Here is a 24,238-nt window from a genome sequence, read left to right on the forward strand (position 1 = left end):
CTACAGTTATAAAAACTGTGTAAATCCTGAAAACAGCCTCAGAGCCGAGATAAAGTACATGTATATACAGCTATATTTATGAACTATCTACAGCTTTGAATCAGGAAGAGCATACATGGTATCATCAGCTGGAATGTTTCAGCTTTCACCCATCTCTATACTTTCAAAAACACTCGATCTTAATTTTGGGTTCCAGCATATTTATTGTGCAAATCCTAAATCCCGAGTCCACATTCATGAGAATGAGAAAGTCCCTTCAGCTCTTTTGGATCTGTGAATTCATCAAAGTGAATCCTGTTACAAAGTTGTGCTGCTGCTTCCTGCTCCTGCTCCTTAATCTTCAGATTAGGAATATTCTCAACTAACCTCTGAAAAGCTCCAAACAAGAAAAGCGATGGTCGCTTATGCAATGGTCACTTACGCAAATGCATGTAGCAATCCAAATTAGATATGACAAATCCGCATAAAATGTAAATGTTTAAAATGTGTTAGTACCAGCATTCCTTGATGAACTATGCAGGCTAAGAATTGGATAAAGAGGTCATGATTAATACTTGTCAAGTCATACAAATAGTAACAATACTTACTTATTATGATATGTGACAGCTGTGTATATTTCTTGCACAAATTCTGGACCTGAAGATTTCCCAAAAATTACCTACATTAAGAAGAAAAGAAAGTAACAGCAGTCAGGTCTAAAGCATTTAATTGTCATCATCTTGTATAAATTTTAAGACAGTATGTGAAGGCTGAAAACGACTCTTCAATTTTATTTTAGCAAGCTGACACAAATTTCTTATAACCAAGCATCTTCCACGTACACCATTCGGGGTAAAACACCAGGAAAATGGAGCAGAGGTAATTTCTGGAGCCACTGACTACCTCACATCACATTCTCTGGTCATGCACTAAAATATTAGGAATTGCAGGAATAAAGTAAGCCTCTTACACATTGTCACGTTGCCTTTAACTAAATGCTAAACAGTCAAATTAAAATTATTTTTAGAACTTTGTTTTTCAGTTGTAGCCTGCTCATTTAGGGTGAGATCCCTCTCACCTTACCTTAGAGGTCCAAAGTTCCTCTACCATCAATGAAGAGAAATAGGCATTTTTGGTGCTTGATTTGCTTCCCTTATTTCAGACACAGCCTCATGGTAAGGTCCTGGAATCCAGTAACTTTAAAGGAAGCCCTGGGAGATGAGCTTAGACAAGTATATATGTACAGCACAAGTCCATATGTATTTGGATGAAGTGCTCTCATAGTGGAGAGGGATGCCAGATGAACTGTGTCTGTCCTAAGCATTTGTAAAAACCTAAACATAATATGGGCAGAGTTTAAGGAAACCAACAATGCAGTATTGTGTTACAGTGTTACATTCACATGGCACAGCTCCAGCTCTGGAAGAAGCATGGCTTGGGAAAACACTGTGCTGATGCTCTGAATTCAGTTCCAGAGATCATGTGGAGTAAGGCTGTGAAGTATGCACTGTGCAATGTCAGCATGCTGATAAAGGCTGGCAAGGTGTCAGTCCTTGCTCCAACATATTGTTGGATAAAAGTTCTGCAAAGTAATGTTTCCACTCATTTTTTCGCCTTCTAATACATAAAATCACAAAAGATTTTATCCCAATGTCATTCTCAAATAGCACACATATGCGCTAACATACAATGTGTTTCAAACATGGAAAACTCTACCTACACTGCATGATTGTGCACCTGTTCAGATTCAGGCAATGAAGACCCCAACTTCTACCTTCCGGTGTTACACCTGAGTATTTGTGTACACACAGTGGATAGAGAGGAGTTACACTGGAAGATACACTACATCATTCTTAAAAGGTCTCTGAAGTTCTGTGAATTTTACCGTTATAGTTTCCAAGACAGCATTGATTTAATACGATGTCACTCTTCTGAAACTAAGATTGATAAAATTAAAATTAGAAAAGAGGGAGTAATACGCCTCTGTTCCACTCGAGTGTTGTGGGTAAGGACTACAGCCCTGCTTTCTGATGAGAATGACAAGCTTCACAAGCTCTCTGATGTTAGGCTTCCTAAGGCCCCAGTAGAAACTGTGGTGATGGGAAGTAAACAACAAGTTCTCTCTTCAGAGATTCCTCAGGAATGCATGAAAGCAAAAGTCTGCTAAGAAATCTCAGCGTTTCTTACCGGCATTGCACAGGATGGGTCTTCGCTGCACATAAACTGGATCTTGATGGTAATGTTTCTTGCAGAAGGTGGTCGGTTAGCAAAATTCAGCCTCTGAGGGTAAACATAGAGGAGATTTCTGTAAAAAAGAAAAGGAAGAATAAAATGGGTAAATGGCAAGCATTTGTATTTCAAAATGAAGTGCACAAACTAGCGTCTTGTTGATTCCTCTCCCTGTCCTTCATTTCCACCTGGATAGTGAAAGGTTTGCCAGAACTCTATTTCAGAAGTTCACACGGAAAAGGTAAGTTCTTGCTGTGACACATAGAACATCCTATGTGTAAGGTTTCTCATACAGTAAGCTATGTCTTTGAGAAGGCAGTCTTCCCGTCTCTCTTTTTTGTTGGAAATATGTAATTCCCAGTTACAAATTAATGAATATCTTTGCTTGATATAATGAAAAGCAGGAATCTTTCAAGAAAGCAGCTCCCTTCTCAGTTGTGAAGAATCAGGTTTTGGAAAGGGTAAGGAATCACTCAGAGGTGATAAAAACAAGTAAACCAGCAAATAAAACCAACAACTGAAGTTCATATATTCGTAGCTTATAGCAATAAAATAGCATATATTTCTAGATTATTCGAACTAGATGATCTTTCGAGGTCCCTTCCAATCCCTAACATTCTGTGATTCAAATCATAAAGCAATGAACCTGAGTAAAAACAATCAAGAAATTTTGAACTATAATTCTAGAAAATGACATTTTTTAGTAATGAATATGAATAATGCTTTAAAATATAGCATACTTCGCCGTTTACTAGCTTCTGTACATGGACAGATCACTAAACATAAAAAGCACCTTTAATTTCCGTGGGGAATTTGGCAGCATAGATGGTCTTCCAAGTTCAAAGCCCAACAATTCTGGTAGAAGAGTCAAAATTCTAATAGAAAGCTTTTTCTCCAGTGAAGTCTACAGCAAGTCTGAGATTTCAGTAAGACCTGGATTACACACATTCTGGCATCATGATTATGTCTATTTAATGTCTCGTTTTCCCAGTCTAGTATAGGATTCTCACTGTTCGTCCTCTGAGTGTAAGGAATAAGACTAGTGTTGGTGGAAGCATGTTGGATGCTGGCTTCCAACGAGAAACAGTGAGAACTACTCATGGGCTTTCGTGCCTTCTTTTTGTCTGTGAGAGTCAGAAGCTACACACAAAATTGCCCTGAGCTTATCACAGGTATCTCCTCAGCACCATTGTCAGCTGAAAATGTGGAGCAGCTTTGGAGAACATTGTCATTAAGTCAGACAGTCCATGTTCCATTTGTTGGATCCCAAGACCTGGAAAACTGTCATTTATGCTCCTTATTGCCATCTGTCACAATGTGACAGTTACTCTTCAACTACACAGTCCAAGATACTTTGCTAATCAACACATGCTATATGGGCCATGGCATGCCTTAGCAAGCAAACTATCATGTAACTTGTCTTTTCCTTTGTCCAGAATAGTACTGCTGCCTGCCACATTAATGCATTTTCTTCCTTAACTTCTTAAATGCAATTTCTGCTCTGCCCAAGTCTCTCCAAGATGATATTAGGAAAAGCTAAGTGAAAGAGAAATATATTCGTAACCTCCACTGAATTATGCTTGGGGGAATGACATATTAAATGAAGGATATTATCAATATTACATCTGCCAGAGGTGAAGAAATACATGTAGGGGAGGCTGCATAATCCAGTCATTGCTTCATTAATCTGCAGCCCAGCAGAAGATGGCACAAATCCACATAATGCCCCTGAGCACTGGATTTTACATTTAGATGTGACCTGAGATGGAAGATATGTAAAATCACAGAGAGCTCTCTGCTGACTACACAACCAAGGAAGCATTATTCTGGCAAGTACTGTACTGAAGAGATAAACCTTGTGCCATTTATGCTCAAGCAGTTTTAGGTATCTTGCTTACATGTATATTAAACCCATCACCAATGAGGAAGAACAGAGGCAAATGCTGACTCTGGATATCCTGCAGAAATTAAAGTGATAACTGATTTTTTAAAGCAGGAAGGTGGGGAGATGATCAAAAGAGGTTTCTTCACACAGGCATGAACTTTAGACCCATTGCTGACCACTGCGTAAGTGCTACTGCCTGCCAGCATCCTTACCCTCCAAAAGCCTGAGAGAAAGCAATGACAAGGAGAATTTCCACTTGGCAGTTAGCAGGGGTGTCAGGGCAGCACATACTGCTTATTGCCTTTTAAACAATAGGACAGCTAGCATACCCATAAGGATGTGGTGATCTCCAGGAGGCATTGTGTCTCCCTTGGGGCTCTGCACTGAACAGAAATATTCAAACAACATGCCACAGCAATTACTTTTGTTCAATGTGATTAAACTTCTCTCCTCACTCCCCCAACAGAAAGTGCAGGGCTCTACCTCCAGATATAGTCAGATGTGCTTACAAAAAGCAAAAGAACTATTCAGGAGTCAGTATGGGTCTACAAAAGCCATGGCAGAACACCCAGCTTCACTGAGACCAGAGTCCCACAGGACAGCAGAGTCCTGGGTGAGGCATGGATCCAGACAGCTTCTCTGGGTTGGAGACTATCCCAGGAGAGGGATGGTAAGGTAAGAGCCTAATTCAGAATCAGTTACTTGCTGGGAAAGCTAAGGGTCCACCTAGCCTGACACAAGACACCATGCAGCAATCCTCATTCGAATCTGCTGACCTTCCTACACTTTTGTGGGACTTAGGAGTGGTGATTTGATCACTTCCCATGGCCAAAGCAATGCAGACCTAACTTCTGCCAAAATAAAATCTATGCAGATTTTCAAGTCATGATCCTTCTCATTGAATATTCCTGTTTGTAATTATTGGTTGTGCACACATGTGACATAATAAACTCCTTCTCCTTGCTAAACTACACAATGTGTGAGCTGTCAACAAGTGCATCTCAAACTTCTAATGAATATTAGGCAAGTTCTTTGATGACTGTGACAAGAACGCCATACATAGCAAAAGCCAGTATATGTGCAAATAGTCACTACTGATACAAACCACAAATGTTCTATAGGTGAACAGTGATGGATGGGTTAACGTTGCCATTTAATGCTTATGGTACTGGAAACAAAGCATTATATATATATATATATAACCCATTAGTTATAATTTCCAATCTTTGTTGATTCCTCTACGTTTTTGTCAGGGTGGGTGGGGAATCTTCACAAAAAATGGTTGAAAATTATAATGCAAATCACAAACACTTTACCAAATATAGAAACCTGTTCTAGTCAGATACTGACTAGAACAAATGGCACAATGACATAACTTCAGCATACCATGTTCAAGAGGATGTATATGTGTCATATATTCTGTATCTTAGTATGGATAATTTGGATAATAGTTTGAATGAGTTTTCTCATGTTGCTAAAATCAGTAATCATCTAAAGAGTCAGTGGTCAGATCCTCATTACATTTAGGCTCAGAGTGATTCTCTCTTTATTCTGCCCATTAGCATTGGTGTGAAAACCTTAATAAATTTTCTATTAAAGTTTTAGTCAATACAGAAAAAATGTTGGCAGAGGAACAGAGTGGAAGGCTGACTCGAAACATCAGATTTCAAATCACAAAATTATGAGAAGAAAATAGATATTTCTAAATTTAAATGTGACCTAGAGCTTAGAGTCAATTCAGACTAAAATTTTAATAGGTTTCTCTCCAGGACTCACAGCTATTCATTATAGACCATTGAACTGACCTACCATTACTTCAAATATTGCAAACAAGTAATCAATGACTTAATGTGTTTGAAAACCAAGACCAAAGGCAAATAACTGAGATTTTATAAATCATAAAAATCACCAACAAAATAATTTCTTACCTATCATACTGATTTTTTGGTGTGCAAATGTAGGGAACTTTTTCACTCACAATTGCCTACTTTACATCATCTTTTTCAGAAGTTAATCTTAAAATGGCTTTAAACTTTTCAAATATGAAAATCAAATGATTATACCACCTTCTGATGTCTCTGTCCTCCATGCTTTGCAGTCCTCTACAAAACCAAACCCACTGTTCCATTGACAATACCCTCACTTCCCCTGCTGGTTCCAGTATTATTAAATCCTGAGTGGCAGTGTTATTAAAGTAGATAAAATGAGCGGATATCCACCAGGTATCAACTATTGCAACGTCAAGACACCGTAATAACAAGATGGTAGGTCACACATAAGGCATTGCCCAGTTTCCCAAATGAAGTATAAAAAGCTGAAAAAACAAAGATAGTAGTTATACCATAGAGCTGTATTTTACACATCCATTCACCATCTCAGGATCTGTGATTCCTCCAGCTATGTAAATAGAGTTAAAGCTCTATCCCAAAACTCTCATTGAACCCAGAAAAACAAAGAGTGAACTCTCTGACATTCCGAATTTTTATGCATAATAGTGAATCTATTTGAAATATGACAATACAGCTGAGAATTGTGGTGAGATTATTTTGTCCTGATATATTTAATTAATAAATGACAGAGTTAAGGAGTGCTAGTAAGTACGATAGCACACCATATCTTCCCAAAATACTAGTAACATGCCTCCCTGAAGTTACATGTGTTAGATAATATGAGGCAATATTTCATATTTACCAGCATCTTCTTGTTGCCAAGCACACTATGCACTTCTAAAATTCGAGCTGAAAATGCTTATAAACCCTAATGAATGCACAGGATTCAGTAGCATGCAACAGGTGGAACCTGGATTTGTTTTAATGGTCTCATGGATGCATTTACACACTCTCCCATTGTGACCTGGGAGGCTGGAAGCTGTACTGAGAAACTGCACTGCTCTTAAATGATGCCTCTTCTCTAAACTGTACACCTCAAAGTAACCATTTATCAAGCAAGAGGAAAAAAAAATCCAGTGAGAAAACTGAAGTCCTCTCTAAGTGCTCTGCAGACCTAAGCTAAAGAAGTCATCTGTTCTTAGCAAAAGGGAAGCCACCTACTACTATAAGCAATCCAGCACTATTAACAATTCTTGGATGAAGTTACTGGAGCATTTTCATTCCAGTGAAAAGCAGACAAATGGTTTGAAGGAGAAAATACAGTGTCCTGAGGCTAGCAAAAAGATCTGCAGGCTTGGAAAGGAATGTTTTGTTTCTAAGAGTCCTTGCTACACAAGGACAATTTTCAGCATCCTACTACCTAACCAGGTGCAGTATCAGAGTAGCTTCATTTTTCTTAGGACATTCATGCAAGGCCAAAGCATAAGCCACTATCTGCTGAAGTGGAGCTCCAGCAAAACCAAATCAGTGAAGATGCTTTAATTCAAAACCATCTGGAAAGGTAGGCCCCTCACACTACTTATGTCTCTCCTGTTTTCAGTTACAGCTGCTTTCTTGAGAGGAAGGTGAGGATTCAGTGCTGCACTGACTGCTAATGGTAATGATTAATGAGCAGTCCAGATTTTCTGGGAAGCCATTGTGCTAGATAATGAAGTGCTTTTATCTCTACATCCTAGAGGAGAAGCAATAGTGATACCCTTCACAAGACAGGGAAAAAGAAGTGGGAAAAAATAGCCTCAAGTTTGTGGAAATAAACCACAACAAAAATGCCCAGCATTGTTTGAACATAGCATATAAACATTAGTTTAATCATTGTAACATTCCTGCATGGTAATTATCTTGCTGTGGATGTGAATGTGCAGTTGGAGAATATGAAAAACAATCAATAAGCCAAGACTTTGCAAAGTCAGTGGCAGAACTGGAACTGGATTTAAGAACTGCCATTCAGTCCCACATTCCGTATACTTCAGGGGGTTGCCTGAACTGATACGCCTATGTGTTAATTCCAGTCTTTAATTCCTACAGGTCTCTGGAAGACTCAGTTTAGCTTCTTGTGAAATAAAAGAGTGCTAGTTTACTTGGTATACATTATAAATGATTTGCATTTACTTTCTGTCATTTTAAAAGCTTTCCTTAACAAGATTTTCTTGCTGATAGTGCTCTTTTGCTTCCACACAGTAAACCAAAGAACAACCTAATACTAAGGCTGAAGAGCAATGGCATCAAAAATACAACATCAGATTTGTTTGGAAGGCAAAACACAGTATTTATCAGTATATGATAGATTTTAAATAGTATAAAAGTGCTCAGCAGAATATGAAAGCAGATATTATATTAATGATTTTCATACAGAGAGCTAGCAGCTATTCAAGACACAAACTGTCAAGATTTTTGAAAAATGCTGTTGTTGCATTTTGAATTGTACTTGCTTAAAAGTCTGCTGAAGATAGAGTTTTCCAGAATCTAATTTATGATGTCAAACTACAATTAACTGAAATATTTTGAAGATCCCCAAAAAACCCTCTAATTAAACCACTTGTATTTGATTATTTTTTTAAATAATAGTTACACATTTCTTTAAAGGCTTTTCTTTTATCTGGAAGTTTAGACAAATCCATATTTTATTCAGGGTCCTATCAAAGACAGGAATTACTGTGCCTGGTTAAGCTGAGTTACTGCTGAAGCGATGGGACAAACCTCTCTTCCTCAGCACCAACATTTCATAGTGGCAGTCAGCAGCATCATTTTCATTTAAATTTAATGAGAAAATAAAACGACGAACTTTAAATTATATGATTTTTCCTATTAAAAATAGAAGGGTATTGAAAGAAATAAATCTTGGAATGTTTTGACATTTTCAGGGAATTATTTTTATTAAAGAAATGTAGGTACACAACAAAAGGAAGTGCTCAATTTCACAGTGCAGAAAGAAAGTGGGCTGGCTCATCTCTGGCACAAATCAGAAATAGCATCATTTAAAATAATGGCACTATACCAGTATAAAAACTAGCAAGAGCTAAGTTCAAGACTATAACAGAAGACTCTGCTTCTCCTATCACAAAGGAAAAAGCTATTATTTTTAAAAAAAGAGTACTTTTTTCCTCTGAAATATCTTACATTGGTGAAAAAACCCCATACAAGTAAACAAAATCTTTGCATTTCTTTTAAACATTCAGGAGAAAAACTGAAGCTAGATGTTTCATTGGTATTTCTCTGGACATGTGTAGAGGTATTATTACGCCAGTAAGAGCTTACCAGCCTGTCTTTTTATAAGTTTTCATTTATTTGTTATTCAAGTACATTTCTATATGTAAGCCACTCCTACATTCATGGTAATATTAATAGAAAACAGGTTATTACTTTATCAATTTTTTCATTCTTTCAATATCTAAATCTATAGCACTGGTAAAAAAACCTGATTTGCAGACTTACAATCACAAATTAGGAAGCATTAAATCACCTGTAACACACTAGCAGGCCATGACACTCAGTTATGACTAAATGCTATCACATTGCTTAATTAAGACAGGATGGCTCTGCTTTTTAGATTAGAGGAAAGGGAATAAAATAACATGAAACACTTAATATCTGTCTTTATTCAAATTCAGAGTTACTTTGCATAGGTTAATCTCAGGCTCAAAACAGTGTTCACCATGCAGAGAACTAAGCAAGGAGAATTGCATGACAGTTAAAACAAGCAAAGGGTAGGAAGGCTCTACTGAGGGATCTGGACAGGCTGGATCAATGGGCTGAGCCCAACTGTATGAGATTCAACAAGGCAAAGTGCTGGGTCCTGCACTTGGTCACAATAACCCCATGCAATGCTACAGGCTTGGGGAAGAGTGGCTGGAAAGCTGCCTGGTGGAAAAGGACCTGGTGGTGTTGATTGATGGCCGGCTGAATATGAGCCAGCAGTGTGCCCAGGTGGCCAAGAAGGCCAACAGCACCCTGCCTTGTATCAGAAATAGTGTGGCCAGCAGGACTAGGGAAGTGATCATCCCCCTGTACTTGGCCCTGGTGAGGCCACACCTCGAATACTGTGTTCAGTTTTGGGCCCCCCTCTCTAAAAGAATGACAGTGAGGTGCTGGAGAGTCCAAAGAAGGGCAACAAAGCTGGTGAAGGGTCTAGAGCACAAGGCTTATGAGGAGCGGCTGAGGGAACTGGGGTTCTGGAGTCTGGAGAAAAGGAGGCTCACGGGAGACCTTATCGCTCTCTACAACTACCTGAAAGGAGGTTGTAGCGAGGTGGGTGTTGGTCTCTTCTCCGAAGTAACAAGTGATAGGACCAGAGGAAACAGCCTCAAGTTGGGCCAGGGGAGGTTTAGATTGGAGATCAGGAAAAATTTCTTCACCGAAAGGGTTATCAAACATTGGAACAGGTTGCCCAGGGAAGTGGTGGAATCACCATCCCTGGAGGTATTTAAAAGATGTGTAGATATGGTGCTTAGGGACATGGTTTAGTGGTGAACTTGGCAGTGCTAGGTTAGTGGCTGGACTCAATGATCTTAAAGGTCTTTTCCAATCACAACAATTCTATGATTCTATGATTCTGAATACACTGGCCTACACTCCCTAACTACACTTTTGCTCACCAAACAGAGCACCGGCATGATTGTGGGGCAAAAGCATTTCAGATACGGCTAGGTGATTCTGGCTTGTGGGAAAAGGGGGTGCTTTCAATGGCACTGCACAAACACAAGTGTTACTTCCTGGACCCCGCTAAGTTCCAGACTCTGTCATTTCATAATGATAGTAAAGCTGCCTTGTCTGACTGTTTGGGGAACTGTTGCCGGAGCTCATTAGCAATTTCAGTTGGCAACTCCTCTTTCTCACTCCAAACATGTTTGTTGCCACAAGGCATTTTTTTCACAATTTCCCTAGCGTGTCTAACTAACTGTCTTTAGGGTTTTATTAGGGTATTAACTGATTGAGTTTCCAGTTTACAACACTATTTGCGGCATGTCAGTTGTGTCATCACCATTGATTTACTAATTAAGGTAAAGAGTAATGAAGACAACTATTCTTTATAGATATTCTCTTCATTATTACAAGTTAGGCTAGACAGATCTTACTTTGTTTTGTTATCACAACTTTTACTTAGGGTGAAAATCAAAACAGAGCCCCAAAAGCCTGAAGAGATTAAGCATGCTGGGTGTGACCTCTGGCTGAAAGAGTGTGCCTGTTGAGCTATAGCAAGCATTTCTTCTAATCTGGGTGTATGTGTTCAATACAGACACCCTAGCAACCGAAGAATGGTGTGGAGACACCCAAACTTGCTTCAGGAGATGCACAAATTAATTTTCAGCATGGTGGCTTTGATATTCATGATGTCCAGCTGCAGAAGTTTACCTTGGTGAGAACTACAGATAGAATATTCTGTGCAGACTCAACTCTCTAGCTCAGCAACAGAGGTTGCTAATGCTTTTCTTTTTCAAAAGCAGACCTTCAGACACTACAAGGCTGCACACTGGAGTTGACAGATGCTACTCCTTATTGGGGTCAGACAATGAAGAGGAAAGTCAAAATTCTGTCTTATTTTTTCATTCAAGAAGAAAAGGCATCATTACTCAAGTTCATTTACATTTTCACTTTCAATTATATAAAAACTACTTTCTCCATAGAAATGTCTGCATAAAAACCCTACAAACTGAAAAAAAAAAAAAGACATTCACTTCTATCTTTGATATTCAGAGAAGACAGAAGTACCATAACACTCTGCATTTTAGCATTCTGGTGCCAAGAGTGCAAAGCAACTGCCCTCAGGAGTTTGAATATCACAGATTCATGGCACAGCCCAGGCATAACTGCTTCAAAACTTCTAATGATCCTCTGTCCAAACTGGCTCGCTCATTTCACTGATGACACCACACTGCAAGTTGTTACCGTGAGATAAGATGTCACTTCCTCTTTTTGCTTTCCTTAAAAGCTGAGACCCAAATCCAGGTGTCACCCACAGCCCCACTGGCTCTCCAGTTTCCCATGAAGGTGTGGAGCATTTCCCAGGATAAATTATTATGCAGCCTTGCAGTTCTCAGTTGTACTGAACCACAAGTCTTGCCCTTCCCTTCTCCCCTCCCGGCTGGGGTCAGGTGAGTGGGTGGGAGAGCTGGCTTTTTGCTAACCTCTGCTGCAAGAAGTGAATAAGCTTTACATCCCTTTATTCAACTTCTTCATTCTGTGATTCCTTACTGATAGTCACATATTTGCCGCTAATGCAATTCAGTACCTAGCTACTGATTTAGGAATCAGAAAAGTCCCTTAGAATACCATCAAGTGCTGTTGTAAGAAACATTCTGCTTTACTTCCACGCCTTCACTAACAAAACGGTCCCATAGAAGCCTGTATCTATAATACTGCGATACACCCATTCTGAATTATTGCTACTTAGCTATCACCAATAGCACTGCTCACTAGCACTACTATGCTGCACAAACATGTTGAAGCACATGCTTTTGACATTCATCTCTTCTTGGAGACTCAGATGTGTCAGACCACTAAGAAATTATGGGAATTGCTCAGTTGCATGCTACTAAACGCTGGGGTCTCCTTGAAACAAACTGAACAGAACAGATTTCAGAAAAGAAACAACATAGCCTAGAGTCCTTGTTCATGGTGAAAAAGTACACAGAGCAACACATTACTTCCTCAGATGCTCAGATAACTCAAACTAACAGTAGACATGACCCAGCACAAACATTTATCAAAACTGTTAAAAATGATAATAAGATCTACTCGAAAAAAAAACACAGAAGAGGAAAGATATACAGATAGACAAAGAGAAAGAGAAAGAGAAAGAGAGAAAGAGAGAAAGAGAGAAAGAGAGAAAGAGAGAAAGAGAGAAAGAGAGAAAGAGAGAAAGAGAGAAAGAGAGAAAGAGAGAAAGAGAGAAAGAGAGAAAGAGAGAAAGAGAAAGAGATAGAGATAGAGATAGAGATAGAGATAGAGATAGAGATAGAGATAGAGATAGAGATAGAGATAGAGATAGAGATGCCAAGTCAATGAGAGCCGTTAGGGGTTTTTTTTGACTTAGAAGAATTTTCAAAGGACAACATAATTAGATTAGTAAATACACTATAGAACATTCTGCAAGCATTTTATCTTTTAATGGCTAGTAGGATTAAATCATCAGCCTAATGCATAGTCTTTTAGATTTTTTTTCAGAAATAGAAACTAAAAATATTTTTAAAAGATTAACCACAATTATTTTTGAAAATGGATCTTAAGAAATTAAAAAATACATGTTATTTCTTACCTATAAATGGTATGGGGAACATATACTTCTCTAATTGGGAATTCCAAAATCTCTTTGTGAGGACGATTACGGTTTTCTGGAAATGGCTTCACTGGTAGTAATTCTGGTGTCAGACAATAACCAAGGTTTTCTGGAGCTGGGGAAATCTCGAGTTTAAGTGTTCCTTTGAAAAAAAATCACAAAATCTCAGCAAAAATATAAAAAATAACCAAGGTATAACAAAACAAAAATGAAAACAATGGTGAGGTTACACGGCAGCAGTGCAGAAATAAGAGCTGGATCTTCGGCTTGAAGGCTGTGTAAGAATGAAAGCATAGGTGTAAAAAGATACACAGGAAGTAACCTACACACATCCCTACACATCAGGCCAATATATAGCTCATTAGGTCTACCCTGTACAATTCCAAAGAAACAGGAAAGAAAGAAGGAATGCTATATGCAGGATTGATGTTCTAGTTATCTTTCACACACAAATAATATAAAATTTGTCTAGGAGACAAATAAAAGATAAAAGGGCTGCTGTCGAATACAGTTCTTTCTCACTTCCCCTGCGCAGGTTCTGCTCTGATTAATCTCTGCCAAAGTAGACACCACGCACCAGGAAGGCCAGGCTTGCTGTGGTGAGCAGTTAAACAGTTTACTGATAACATTTACCAGAGTCTAACAATACTTTAAATTTAAATTCTCTGTTGTGATAAGTGAAAACCGTTTGGGGAACTCAGACTTGTAATTTCTGGCAATCCACTAAAAGAGGCAAAACAGCTTTGCACTCAGTTCATATTTTTTAAGGTTCCTCTGCAACCCAGAAGACCTTGAGCTGTAATTCATGTAAAAAGAAAAAATAAGCTAGTCAGGTATTTCACAGCAGCCAGACACTACTTTGTTAACTAACACTGACCCAAATTCCCAAATAATATTAAATGTGTACACATTTTACTCTCCCTCTATAAAACATGACCCATTTAAAAACATTGCAGGGAAATAGCAAAGATCTTAGAAATTTGCTTTAAAGATTTTCTTCAAACAGTTTGAATAATAATAAAGGACATCCAGTAGATATACACTGTAAATTAGGGAGGAAAGCAAATAATTTTAGAATATCAAGCTAAATATAAATCTCTATACTCACTCATACAGAAAAAAAACTCAAAAGCATCTGTGCTCAGGTAGACACTGGGAACCGAGGAAGTTCCACAATAGCACATAGTATAGACTTAAAACCCAAGTTAATTATATTTTGGGGTTGGAATTTACAGAACGATTTAGGAGAGAAAAGTACATATATCCATTTTCATCCAAAATGAATTATGTACCTGGTAAAGTCTTAATTCTTCTCTGCAAGGAAGATGATCTTTTGAAATCAGCTAAAAATTTGAACAGATCTTCATCACTGAGCCGGTCTCCTTCCTATCAGGAGAAAGACAAAAATCAGTACCTTTATAACAATTCTCCATAACACTGACAAAAGCTTCTGAGTGAACCATGTCCTTGAGGCATGCAAAGCAAGCGGGTTACTGCCTACTTGACAGCAGTTAGCCTCTGTCCCCACACGAACATTACTGGTAACTTTTCCCAACATAGTTCACATTACATAGATGAAAAATATCTTAGGCGATCAGAAATAAAGAGTATCCAGTACCTGTTTAAAGAAGGTGCTGAGGGTCAGAGAGCTTGTTTTGAAGTTTGACACTGTATAGCTGTCCTCCGAGCTGAGACTTCTCTCAGAAAGTCTTCTCACCTGTAGCAGTGTTGCCCTCTTGTCACTACTGGATCCTTTCCCTTCAAAGGGAAATTAAATGAAACATCAACTTGCTTTGTGTTGCTTCAGTATAAAGACTATCAGAATTCACTAGAAATCCACAACTTCCCAGCAACATCAGAGGACAGAAAGAATACCTAAAACGTTCCACTACTTTCATTTCAGACTATGTGAAATAGTGGAATGTCAGGACACACCTAGTGAAGTGACATTATTGCTGCTGCAGAGCACAAACTTATTCAAATTTTTAGTTCATAGGTTATAAAGCACATGGGTCGTTGTTGACCAACGGTCCTGTATACTGTAGAAACTAAGATGATATGTATTTTGATTGCCCTGTATTGCAAATGAACTCCACATGGCAAAGGGAGTTTTACTTCTATAAAGCCAGTGTTCAATGAAAATCGGGCCTAAAACATGGAAGAATATTTAGCATCAACAAAAATAAATATGCAGAGATGAAACAGTGAATATACTAAGTTGTAAGTGTTTGTAGCACTGAAAAGGAAGGCTGAGAAGATGTGATTTTGAATCCATTGCTCACTCTTGATGCCAGAGTGAATGATGTTGTTTCCTATGCACAGTCCTACTGAAGAGTTGCTTTGCGTTAGTTAGAAAAGTTACACAACTACCGTTTAAACCTTCGGCCTCAGGTATTTCTCGTTCAGGTGTTGAAAGGTTGAAGAAATTAGTTAGGCTTATAGGAACCCAGGCGAATGGCATTCTGTATTTCCCCAGCCGCTGACAAAAGGATTCAGCTTGGGCTTTCAGTTTTTCAATCTTTTCTTTTGTCTAAGACAAAGAAAATAATGACTGTTTAAAAAGCAATCAGTTATTTTAATGTTACTATAGATAAAAAATGGAAATTAGATACCTACAGTTCAGTAAATAATTTGCATTCTTATCTCTTATGTTTTCTTGCTATATCACTGTCAGGCTCACAGCTGTTTTGATTTGTACAGCCACTTACATACACACTACAATAGGTTGTTGGCCCATCCAAATCAATAACATGTCTGTGAGGTACAAATATTTCTGCTAACTCCATATTGCATTGTAATCTCCTTTGCTCACCCCTGTCTGCTTTGTGACTCAAGACTTTGTCAGTATTGATTTCCAAAGCAGTCAGTAATGAAAGCGCACCTTGCCTTCTCATGACTTCTCCCTGTCGGTCACAGACACCAGACTGCGTGCACCATGGATTCACCACCTGGCTTCCTCCCCAGTGTTCTTGGGATTCTGTCCTATTCCAAAGGTTCTGCTCTTTCTCTGTTTTTTTTTTCTTGTGCATGCATTTTTTGATCTAGCCACTTTTTATAGTTATTTACTTACCTTGCCAGCCTCACTTTCTTTAAGAACCATGTAGGGTTCTGCACAGTCTCCGATTTCTCCTTGCTGAAGCACTTTTTCTACCTACAAAAAGCAGTAAAATAAGACACTAACAAAGAAAAATATCACCCAAATAGTAACATGTTGCTTCTCTAGCAATACAAAAGAGCCTGCCTAAATGCTGAATACAGAATTCTTAAAACTGTCTTTATGGAGTAACTGATACTAAACCTTCTCCTAGTTTTCCATCTGGTCTGTTAGAAAGCAGAAAATACATATGTGACAATACTGCCAATCAGGTCCTTCTCCATTTTCACTGAAATCAGGAAAATTAACACATTCTAAATGAAGTGGTTCAGGCTAACTCACTTTCAGGATTAAATAAACAAAATGATGCAAAGTGCACTACACCAAAGCCAAAAAACCTCCACAGAATGTAATTAAAATTTTAAAAAATGGGTTATTTCACTTTACTTTAAATTTCCCTTAGGCAGAGATAGGGAACTCTAAATACTTAGTAGAACTAGAACACAGGGTATCAATGTAACTTCTTAGATTGGGAGTGAGATATACTAGTGGACACCTGCACACGTACTATTAAAAACAGGAAGAACAATGTTGAAATAGCACTGTAACATACCTTTATTACTAGGTATATATCCGATAAGGGATAAGTGACAGAAAATACTGCCGATCTTGCCTGAGTAGACACATCAATGGAGGGTGTATGAGAACGCAAGAATCCTCTTAACGAATCAGGGTTGAGGTCACAATGAAAATTTTCTGAGATCTTGAAAAGAAAAAGAAATAAAACATATTGCAAATCAAAAATGCATCAAATTTTATTTTAAAGTAAGTCACAACTAGTAACTAGACCTACAAAATAAACAATTGCAAGCACGTGACTTTGACCGAAAAAAAGAATTCTGGATCAGACTGCATGTGTGAAAAAGTTGCATGGTTTTTGTTAGCTTTCCTAAATTATTACTCCAGAGATAAAAACCCAAGCCAACTGAACAAAAATACTGTATGCACACTTACCTTTTTTCTTTCTTTTATATCATAGAGAGCTATGCATGCAAACAAAGGTTCGATCTCTATATCAAATCTGTTAAGGAACAGACAGGACACTGATTAATACTGCACTCTTAGGACTCTGTATAATAAAAAAATGAAAGGGCTGTATTTCAACGGGCACTTCCACTAGAAAATAAGGAGAAATATTTAGTTCCAGACCTCAGCTCTCTCAAAGCCTGGAGGATTTTTTTATTACTGCATTTTATTAGATGATTTCAAGAGGAAAAGAAGGGAAGTAAACTGCATGTAATGTATTTTCTAAATTTGTCAAATAGGTGGTCTCGATATCAGTTAAAAATGATCATACCTTTCCTGAATTTTTTTTTTGTTTTGTTTATCAAGTCCAGTAGCATGTATAGAGACCAATCTAGTTTGCTGGAAATATAAAATTTGGGCTCATTCCCAACTGCTTTTCACCCTGACAAGTTAAACATTTCCATAATGATGGATAGAAATAGTCCTCTGCTACACTAAGAAAGAACAAGCAAGCATGTAAACCTTTGATGAAGAGGACACTTGCAGTGGCGTGGCAGGGTTGGCAGCCAGTACACCAGTATGAACTGAGAATGGTGAGTGAGGCCTGTGAAGGATACTTACTTCAGAGTCTGCAGCTTCACCAAAATCCTGTTGCCCAGATGTTCCTTTGGGCAATCCGGCACCGGCCGTATCTCCACTGCATCTTCCTATCATTAAACAGTTATTCTAGTCATACTCAATTAAAACAACTGTAAATGTAAATGCTTACATAAAACCTTTATGTGACATTAACTGGGCCTCTGATACAGACTAGCACCCTCCCCACTCAGCAGGCATTTCATCTTTTCAAAGATGAAAGAAAAATGATTTATATTTCTGAATATTTACACTTCTGACCCCCATCTGGCATTTACACTGAATATTTACACTTCTGGCCCCCAAGTAAGCATTACAGCAAAGGGGAACACCCTGACACAACCGTATCACCAGCACAGGGCTTGACCTGCACCGAGCAGGGTGTAATGAAGCCTCAGGAGACACCATGAGTCCGAGCACAACCCCCTGAAGTCACATTCAAGACAGCTGACAGAAGCCCACGGTGACGTGCCTTCACCACATTATTATCCAAAGGAGACATGTATCCAGGCCACAAATCCTGTTTTTCGACCGCGGTGCAGCTTTAACCTTCAACATGCCAGGATAGCCAGCTCAAGAAGACTTGTGGGCCGGTCAGCCTCCAAGCTCACCTCATCCAGAGGGGGGTAGAGGGCGAGGAGCTCAGCATGCCTGTTGGTGCGTCGTGCCTCCTCGTTCTGCCTCTCAAACTCCTTGGCGCTGATGTGCCACAGAAGGTTTTCCAGGCGGGGGTCCGGCTGCAGGCTGTGTAGGTCGAAGTCGGAGGAGGCAAGGGTCGTCCTCGAGGCCTCCTCAGGGAGCGCGTGGACATGTTGGGGCCCCACCTGTTGGAACACAACAAAATGGCGAGCTGTGGCTTGGGCACCATGGCATCATGAAACATCTGTCGCTTGTCTGGCAGAGAAAGGCCCTAACGCCGCCTCTGCCATGAGGCCTAATGGCGAGCACGGCTCTCCGCTTGACGCCATTACAGAGATCCTAGGATGCTTCCTCCGAGGAAGCTGCTACGTTTGATCCCTTTTCCCAAAGTGAAGAAAATCTACCTGAAAGTTTGCATCACCGGAATCCAATGTTTCTGATTCAAATGTTTGTTTTTGAAGTGTCTTGTGAAAATCTTTTCGGGATCCCTTGTTTTTCAGGCTACAAGTATCTGAATGCCCTTGGTTCCTTCCACAGAGAAGTCCGAGCAAGTCAGGACAGCACACGGAGGAGTTAAGGAAAAATAAAACAGAAAAGACAAATTTAAAAAAAACATTAAGCAACTGGAAACATTATTGTGCAAAACAGCAGCGTAGCACAGCTTTTATGCAAAAATGTGACATTTCACAAGATTTAATTGTTTTATCGCACCACTGCAATTCTATCATGTATATTAAGAATGGTTTTAAAAGGAATAAAATTCATTCAGATCACTTTTGCATAGACTGTGAGCCTGAGACAGCAGCAAAACCTGACCTAGGTACAAATTCAGCTCTCAGCTCCTCATCAGACACAGTGATTATTTCAGTGACCTTAAGAACACGGATCAGGATCAGTTATCTCTTGGCTGGCTCTCTGCTCCTGCAATTATGCATCAAGGAGCTTATTGCTCTTGTCCTGGACCTAGCTGTTATCCCAAGTCAATCACATACAACAATCTACACCTCATAAACAGTGCCTGTTTTTGAAGAGGGCTGTTGTTATGGCACAATGTAACCCTCTCTGCTGGCAACTTCCCAAAATTTTGCATCAGTGTACCTATTTCAAGTTACATTTTTGTGGCAGATGGAAAAAAACAGCAGGTACCCTGAAAAAAAGATACCAGATGCATCCAAAGCTCTATTTCTTCCACTTTAGTATGCAATTTGCTAAATCCCGTGATGGCCTTTTCTCAAGAAACTTCCTTAGTTACAGTACCCTGCTTTGTTCATTTTCCTTTCTGTAACACTCCCAAAGCAATGTCCAAACACCTGAGTACTTTCATAAACATGCCACAATAAGCAATTATTGACCAGGGTGACACCTTTTATTATGTTTTGGGAGTAACTGAGTTATATCCTCTGATGTGTTTTAATTTTAATTGTTTGCATTTTAATCGTTTACCAGTTCACTGTAAATGAAAACTGAAGTCATAAAAGAGACAATCCCAGCTCTCCTTGATGTGACCTTGTTTTGGAACCATCTTAATCATCCAGAATGAAAGACAGAAATTCTGCACAAGTTCACTTTAAGACATTTCAGCATCCAAAAGAGGTTTTGTTGATTATTTTTTCACAACCTCTGGTGGCAAACAAATGATTAATGGAGAGATTTATGTATCTGAGATCACACTTTCCGTGCAGTGTACAAGCTACACTAGAGATGCCTTTCCTCTAAAGTATTCCTGAAAAATTTATTTATATTGTTTATTTATTTTGAAAAGCATGGTAGCAATTAAAACTCACCAAAAGGCAAACCCTGCTTTTAGCTCACATGTCAATTTAATGGCCACACACTGGATTAAGAAAATGGGATGAGGAAAAGGAACAAAGGACAACTGAAAGGAGAAACTGACAGGCACAGGAACAAGCCTCCCATTCAGCCTCTGGCAAAAAACACATGGACCCCTCGGCTGTGTCTAGTCCCTCTGTCACATACCTCTCTGCCCTGGGGCATGAGGACCACCTCTGCTCATGCCACCCACTGAAGACTCTTCAATCTCCTGTTTTGAACCTTCACATCCATGAATGGATGAAAGTCACTTACACACTCCTCTCATCCATAGTTCACCAGAACACACGTTGAGTAACCTGTCATATGAATCTTTGTCTCCCAAGTAGGCAACTACAGTTTTTCCAGCCTTTCTCAAAACAATGGAAAGCTTTCTACAACTACTTTTTCTCACTTCTCTCTTGATGTCTTTTCTTCCTCTCCATATTGGTTTTGGGAATAGTGTCCAAGCACAATGTGAGACTCCCTATAACTATCTATCACTGGTTTATGTGACACTGCAGCATCTTTTACACTGTCTTGTTCTTTGCAATCTTTAATAACTTGCTTGCTTTGTTAGCCACAGCCATCAAAGTTCAGCTCCCTTCATCATGTTTGCCACAGACTCGGCTACTCAATAAAGTTTTTGAATGCAAATTTGCCTTACCTGAATGAATGAAATAGTAAAACACACAACTAATCTTTTAATGCATGTGTATTTCTACGGCTCCATTCACACTTCTACAAGCACATGTAAGTGGAAAAATAGCTATGTTCTATTTTTCACCTCACCTACTTTACTGCTCGCTCCCTACTTGCATGCACAGACAAAGCTGCATGCTGGCTCTTTACAGCACGCTCAGAACAACACTGCGTGAAAGAGCTAGCGCCTGTGCTCTCAGTGGTGCAGGTGGAGAGCCTGCAAAACCCGCTAGCTTATTTTTAGTGACTCACTGTGGAACAGTTCTGAGAACTCAACAAATTTCATCAGCACCCCTGGAGGAAGTCTCTTAATAACCCTCAGTGGCTGCTCTGTCCCTGCACGAGCTGCACAATATAACAATGCAATTCCCTTACAATCACCAGGAGTCAACCTGTAATGCGCTGACTGCTGATGTACATCAGGTGAGAAAAACAGAGAGTAGCAAGGGTGGGCGAAGGGGCACAATGAAATGGCAGCAAATGTGCCAGCACTCTATCATTGTCTGCTACTACTGCTTCTCAAAAACAGGGCATGAGTGCAGGAGGGGACGAACAGGAAGTGGCACAGAAAAACAGAGCTCAAAAAACCTCTTTCTGAAGAACAGGAGGGGGTGATGGGGAAGGAGGCGAGCTCCCCTGCCACAGCGCATCCCTGAGAGTCTGGGACAGACACCCCTGCACAGAAAGCACTGACTGACAGCTCCCTTCACATTTAATACACTAAATGGAATGAAATTTTAAATCAAATGAAAATAAAATAAAATAAAATAAAATAAAATAAAATAAAATAAAATAAAATAAAATAAAATAAAATAAGAAATTAAATCACTTGTAATGACTACAGGTCCAATTCTGTGTGTTGAATCACACTGACCCCAAACACAGAAATCGCTTACTTTTGTAAAATAGTAAAGTTGGGTGTTACACCAATAATCCCATGAATACAATCAATCACTACTGGGAAAGCCCATAATCCCTGTTTTTTTGCTACTAGTACTCTGTTTCATTTTCAGACACTATTAGAAATCAGATCATGTTGACTTTACAGGGCATGAAGGGGAAAATGAAGAGCACACAAATGTAATCTTTATCCCTGATATCTTTCTTTTTAGTGTGATCAAATAACAGTAGTATTCCTGTTTTAGATAAATCATCATTACAGACAGTTGATGTGAATTTCTTCCCAATTAATTCCCAGAGTGCCTGATAATTAAGAAGCAGATGCAACAATATTTAGCTACAGCCCACTGGCTCAAACAAAACAATATAGCTATATATACTACTGAAAAGTCAGTTCTTGTCTTCAGTCATTTATTCAAATAATTTTCTTTAGGATTACTTAACAGCATGCATCTTCTCTCTGACAAATAAGATGCAAGGTATTTTCTATTTTATTTACTTGTCTGTAGCTTACTTTCGATTCACAATCAGCCACTCCCGGATATATGTCTGAACACAGTCTCTGACATGTGAGTCCAGTTCAACCCTGGGGAAAAAGAAATATATTTATGTTTTAGTACCTAGGTCATACCTTAAGGACAAAGAAATTTATCTAAACATGCTGTTCAGATAAAGGCCTCTCTATTATCTTTGTCTGTGTATTTATTTTACTGCTGAACTATTGTTTGAGGTTTATAGAATTCTGTGTACTGCATGAGTTCCCTGATGCAGGTTTTCATTATGGTGTTTATAAATTAACATACATTTAACAGAGGTAACCATTTGCCACACTATGCAGCTCTAACACATAGCTGGCAAAAAAAAAAAAAAAGAAAAAAACCTCAATCCTATGCTTACTACATGATCAGAATCAACTTCCACCTCTGGGATCACAGCTACAAAATTATTTTTCATACTGCCCTCCTGCCCTTCTTTACTCTTCTTCCTGGTCTACACCTACCTCACTTCTGCCACTAGCAGCTAGCTCAGGAAGTTGTGTAAGCCCTCGTATAATTTTAAGTGTGCAAATAGGCCTAAGAGAATAAATGGCAAAGTTCAAATGTTGAAAGTTCAGCAAGTGCATAGTGGCTGGATGGATGGCAGAGTGAGGTGTCTGGATCAACATCTTCAAAATTATTTTTAAACCTGCAGCATTTCAGAGACAGAGAAAATCTCCTTACCCATCTTCTGGCACAGAGGGTTGCAAAGTCCTGCACTCTTTGGGTGTAAAGACAATGTCCAAGTCATCTTCAGGAAAGTCACCGAGTTCTTGTACTAGTTCAGCATCCAAGTTGTTCAGCCGTGTCATTAGGAAGCCTTCAAAGTCTACTGGGTCTACTGCATCATAAAAAGAAGGCTAATGGAAGAAATGAAGAGGTGTTTATTTTAGCAACAGAAGGTTTTTCTTCATAGTGTAATGTAGGCTTATTTATTTAATTCTTCTCATTGTCCCATTATTTATTAAACATCAGAAACAGACTTTTTATATACAGTGCCACTGCATTTAATGAAGGGAAAAGATGCTAACAAAACACTTAGCTGAAAAAAAAAAAGGGAACAAAGAGAGAAAAGTTTTAAAACACAAAGAAGAAATGGAAGATACTATACCTAAATACAAATTTGCACCTATTTTGTCTGTTGAGCTTTTCTAGATGCTGGTGGAGGGAGGGCTGACTGAGGTACAGCCTGGATGCCCTCAGATGTGTTCTGTTGGATTCCCATGAAGTGCACTCCGTCCTCCTTGTCCAATCCATGGTATTAACCAGTTATGAAAAAGGCAGCAGTGAATAGGAACAATGGAGGACAAGGGCAGGTCACCAAAATGATAGCGACAGGCAGCACCCGCTGTCAGGGAGCTGCCAAGGGACTCTACAGCACATGTGATGAACGGCACGAGCAAGAACAAGGCCAGGGCAATAAGCCTTGGAAGTTACACTGAGCTAAAGACCAACTATAAGCACCGTGGCTGCCATCAAGAAGATGCCACTCATTTGAGGTGCTGTGCCTGAAAGATACTGACTATTAGAAATCCTGTGTGGTTTTGACTCCAAGCAAAGCTGAGGGTAAGATATACTCAAAATCAGAAGAAATTATTATTTTCCACCTCTGAATATTACTGGTTTACGTATTATTAGACT

At 39.0% G+C, this 24,238-nt stretch overlaps 1 protein-coding gene across 1 annotated transcript in view; it reads right to left on the bottom strand.

Moving 5' to 3' along the window:
• Positions 1 to 23,424, bottom strand: part of DOCK8 (dedicator of cytokinesis 8) — a 66,717-nt gene extending 43,293 nt beyond the window's left edge. The window contains exons 1-14 of the mRNA XM_068422030.1: positions 23,282 to 23,424; positions 22,576 to 22,647; positions 19,055 to 19,178; positions 18,623 to 18,835; positions 17,997 to 18,082; positions 17,364 to 17,430; positions 16,963 to 17,112; positions 16,326 to 16,406; positions 15,626 to 15,785; positions 14,874 to 15,013; positions 14,548 to 14,641; positions 13,235 to 13,397; positions 2,167 to 2,284; positions 588 to 658 (exon numbers count right to left, since the gene is read on the bottom strand). Coding sequence (XP_068278131.1) covers positions 588 to 658; positions 2,167 to 2,284; positions 13,235 to 13,397; positions 14,548 to 14,641; positions 14,874 to 15,013; positions 15,626 to 15,785; positions 16,326 to 16,406; positions 16,963 to 17,112; positions 17,364 to 17,430; positions 17,997 to 18,082; positions 18,623 to 18,835; positions 19,055 to 19,178; positions 22,576 to 22,647; positions 23,282 to 23,409 — 1,667 coding nt within the window. The 5' untranslated portion in view covers positions 23,410 to 23,424. The remainder of the gene's footprint in view (positions 1 to 587; positions 659 to 2,166; positions 2,285 to 13,234; positions 13,398 to 14,547; positions 14,642 to 14,873; positions 15,014 to 15,625; positions 15,786 to 16,325; positions 16,407 to 16,962; positions 17,113 to 17,363; positions 17,431 to 17,996; positions 18,083 to 18,622; positions 18,836 to 19,054; positions 19,179 to 22,575; positions 22,648 to 23,281) is intronic.
• Between the last annotated feature and the right edge of the window lie 814 nt (positions 23,425 to 24,238).

This window comes from Nyctibius grandis, chromosome Z (assembly GCF_013368605.1).
Source record: "Nyctibius grandis isolate bNycGra1 chromosome Z, bNycGra1.pri, whole genome shotgun sequence".
In the NCBI taxonomy this organism is placed as follows: Eukaryota; Metazoa; Chordata; class Aves; order Nyctibiiformes; family Nyctibiidae; genus Nyctibius; species Nyctibius grandis.